This window comes from Dryas octopetala, chromosome 1 (assembly GCF_963921425.1).
Source record: "Dryas octopetala chromosome 1, drDryOcto1.1, whole genome shotgun sequence".
In the NCBI taxonomy this organism is placed as follows: Eukaryota; Viridiplantae; Streptophyta; class Magnoliopsida; order Rosales; family Rosaceae; genus Dryas; species Dryas octopetala.
In genome coordinates this window covers 30,650,654-30,654,701 of record NC_141366.1, presented here as the reverse complement: position 1 = coordinate 30,654,701, position 4,048 = coordinate 30,650,654, and the positions used below count along the sequence as shown (strand labels likewise).

Genomic DNA, 4,048 nt, shown 5'->3' with positions numbered 1-4,048 from the left:
CGCCTACTGCTCTGTCTGAGAACTTTTTTTTTTTTTGTCATATAATATTTTATCAAACCAGATTGAAACAAGGGCATTAGGGGTTGGAGAACTGTAGGTGTTGGATAGTGTGCCAAAGCACCTATAAGTGTTGCTGTGCACACACAATATTGTCAAGATGGTGACTTTACAACTGTGGCTTTTGTGGAGTCTGACATTTTATTAATCCAAACTGTGTAAGCAACTATTATTAAATAGTTAATTCATGGCTCTTTTACGTTAATGGTTTTTTTAAGTATTAAGCAACTACTTTAGCCTTGCCTAGCCACACATTGGTTGATGTTAACAAACTCAAATAGGGATGGCTTATGAAGTCAATGTGAAAACAGTGTTTGTTGACCATAATTTTGGGCAAATGCAATGGTATGGAATTTAGTCAATAAAAATATATAGTGGGTGTTGCCCATATTTGTTGTACTGGCTTCAGCAAACCAAAATTCTCAAAGCCATTCACATTAAAATTTCAAGAAAAAAGGGTCAAAGATTACAGGGCTCGGTGGTCTTGAAAATACAGAGGCAAATGATTTAGGGCTGCATGAGGGCTAAGTGTGTTCTCATCCAGTGTGGGATCGATCATGATCAGAAAAATGAAGGCCCATGCTTTGACTTTATACAACAATTGAAAGCCTGCAAATACACTTTTCCACCACCACCACCTAGAAATTTTAGGCTGAGAAAACTTGTAGAAACTTATCCAAAGTGGGTTCTTGAGAGTTTGTCATCCACTGCTGCAAAAAATCAATGAAAACCCATCTTTGAGTCCTCTCTCTATCTAGTTTGGGCACGTAAGTTGGGAAACATAGCTACATCAAGTACCAAATAACCACTGTTGTCCGATGTCACAGTAAAAAATGACGGTGTCCGATCGATGTCCCTAGTTCAAATCTTGTTTACTTTCCAACATTGTGCCCAACTGTTTGGTCATGACCAAAAATGAATGGGTCCTAACTCTTGCAGTACTGATTCTATTTCTAACAAGCCATGACCTACTAGTTGGATCTTGAAGCATTACACTCTCCTTAATTACTCATAAGACATTTAGCTACAGCTACAGTCTTCGGAATCATCTGCAGTTTTATCAAGGGAAAAATTCATAATTGTACGTTGTTGGGTGTTGAGAAAGATATATTAGCTTGGAAATTCACTAAAAACTAAAAGTATATTCATGCTAGAAGTATTTACTTGAATTGTTCATAAAATTTGGTACTATTTTACAAGGACAGGAGAGAAGAGTTTAGAAAACATATATACTTTGGATTACAAACTATGTGATAAATAAGTACTCACCATTCGATATCGTAAACATTCATAGTTGACATAAAAAATAAATTTTCAGATTTGAACATGATAGATCCAGTAGATGTGTCTTCTACACAATGCCAAATTGAGACACAATATAAGATGGAAAAGAGTAAAACACCCAAGTCACAATTCACTAAAAGCATAGAGAGAGTTAGTATAGAAAGGGAAAGAAGAAAAAGTAAGAAATAATAGAACGGATAGGATTATAAATTTGAAATAAAAAATATTTTATTATCAACATTTAGAAAATTGTATATATCATGTGAAATAAATAAGCGATGTTCGTCAGATCTAAACCATTAATTTTTAGCAAATCTATATCTGATTCAATATACATTGGATTGTAGATTTTGCACTCCAATCCAAACTAATATGAGGTTAGATCGAATCTAATCCAATCTGATCCAATTGACATTGAATTGGATCATCGGTTTTTTAATGAAGGGAAAAATAATTGGAACACAGAAAAATTATCAACAAATCGAATATACTAAGAAATTTTCATAGAATTATACATAAAATGAAAGTTCAATTCTAAGGAAAAGTGTTTTGATATTTAGTATACCAAACTAAATTTTACCAAAGGATTAAAATTACTCGGAATCATCTGCAATTTTGTCAAGGGAAAAATTCATAATTTTTGTTGGGTGTTGAGAAAGATATATTAGCTTGGAAATTGACTAAAAACTTACAGTATATTCATGCTAGAAGTATTTACTTGAATGGTTCATAAATTTGGTACTATTTTACAAGGACAGGAGGGAAATATTAAAAGCAAAGATCAAGAAGATAAGTGCTAGATGATTTAGTTATTAATACATTTGTACAGAGAGATATGTATTGTGTGATTAGCATATAGTTAGCCTTAGTTTTAGCCCCTTTACTCGTATTGGGCTTATGGCCTCCTAATGCTGTTAGGGTTGCTCATGTATATATACTTTGTAATATGGCATTGCCGTATGAATGAAACTATTACTTCGAACATAAACTTCTTTATGGTATCAGAGCAAAACTTCGATCCTAGACCTAAAACCTAAAACCCCGAGCAAATCTCATGGCAGGAGGTAGCGATACAGAGGTGAAACCCAAAACAGAAATCTCTTCGAGAGTACACGAACCATGGGAGAACTCCAATCATGCTCTTTACTTACACCATTCAGATCAACCTGGAGCTGTTCTTGTTACACAGCCCTTGATGGAGGATAATTTTTCTGAGTGGACTCAATCAATGAGCATGGCACTCAAAATCAAGAACAAACTTGGTTTTGTTCTTAGAACTCAAACCAAATCCCTTGTTAATCTTGAGGAGCAGCAACAATGGGAGCGGTGTGACACACTTGTCAAGACATGGCTCATAGCCTCCATGTCAAAACCTATTTCTGGTAGTGTCAAAAATTGCAAGACTTCTCGTGATGTTTGGACAGATCTTCAGGAAAGGTTTGGTCAAACCAATACAGTTCAACTCTTCAATGTTGAGAACGGAATCCACGCTTGCCTACAGGGTTCTAATTCTGTCACCACATATTTCACAAAGCTGAAAAGCTTGTGGGATGAAAGAGATGTTTTATGTGAGATAGAGTCTTGCACGTGTGCAGGAGGAGTTAAGATGATGGAGTACATCAAGAATCAAAAGACCATGAAGTTCCTCATGGGACTGAATGAAGGGTACGACACTCTTCGTAGTAACATAGTGGCCATTGATCCCTTACCGGCAGTAAACAAAGCTTATGCCATGGCTTTACGCCATGAGAAGCAGGCGGCAGCTACTCTCGGCAACAAGTCTGCAGTACAGCCAGAAGGGGCTGTGTTTGCCGTGAAAAACAGTGCGGAGGGAGAAACCAGCGCTGAGGATGGAAAAAGATGCACCAAATGCAATAAGAAGTATCACACAGCTCAAAATTGTCGAGCACATCTCAAATGTTCTTATTGCAATTGGAAAGGGCATGACTACGAACATTGTCGCAAGCGCAAGGCAGCTGATGTGTCTCGAAGCAATAATGTGATCTCGAGGCTTGAAGGAACAACCGGGGCTCCTAGCTTTCCTTTTTCTAAAGAAGTCTGCCACCAACTAATTGAGATGTTGAGTAAGAATGCCGCTGCCTCCACCAATCACATTGGTAACACTTCGTCCCATCAGGATCTCTCAGGTAAAGCCATGTATTTTAGTTCACACAATACAACTAGTACCTGGATATTCGATAGTGGGGCAAGTAATCATATTGCTTGTAACCCACAACTCCTTACTGCCATGAAACCTGTCTCAAATCGGTATGTTAAACTACCAGATGGAACCACGGCAAAGGTAACTCATATTGGACAGATGATTTTTAACCCTCAGCTTATCCTTCACAATGTGTTATGTGTTCCTATGTTCTACTTGAACCTCATATCCATTAGCAAGTTAACACATGACTCCCTTTGTATATCCATCTTTCTCAAGAATGCTTGTTTCATACAGGACCTACGATCGGAGAAGATGATTGGGATGGGCCATGAGAGGGAAGGATTATACTGCCTTGACCAAGCAAAGCAAGTGACATGCAATTCAGTGATCAGTACGTCTGGCAGTCTCTGGCATCAAAGGCTGGGCCATCCATCCAGTAGAGTGTTACAGTCGTTTCCCTTTGTTTCCAATAAGTCTTGTGACACAGACACATGTTTCATTTGTCCTTTGGCCAAACATACCAGATCTTCTTTTCCTTTAAGC

At 37.6% G+C, this 4,048-nt stretch overlaps 1 protein-coding gene across 1 annotated transcript; it reads left to right on the top strand.

Annotated features, from left to right (window-relative positions):
* The first annotated feature begins 2,395 nt into the window (after window positions 1-2,395).
* On the top strand, window positions 2,396-3,837 carry LOC147299698 (uncharacterized). The gene is made up of 2 exons (XM_086231822.1): window positions 2,396-3,488; window positions 3,800-3,837. Exons 1-2 carry the CDS (start codon window positions 2,396-2,398, stop codon window positions 3,835-3,837), a joined length of 1,131 nt encoding a protein of 376 aa, XP_086087948.1.
* Window positions 3,838-4,048: the final 211 nt, after the last annotated feature.

Coding starts and splice junctions, on each gene's coding strand:
- LOC147299698 (XM_086231822.1), top strand. CDS start 2,396: ATGGCAGGAGGTAGCGATACAGAGGTGAAACCCAAAACAGAAATCTCT. Junction 3,489..3,799: donor GTCCCATCAGGATCTCTCAG/GTAAAGCCATGT, acceptor TGTTTCATACAG/GACCTACGATCGGAGAAGAT.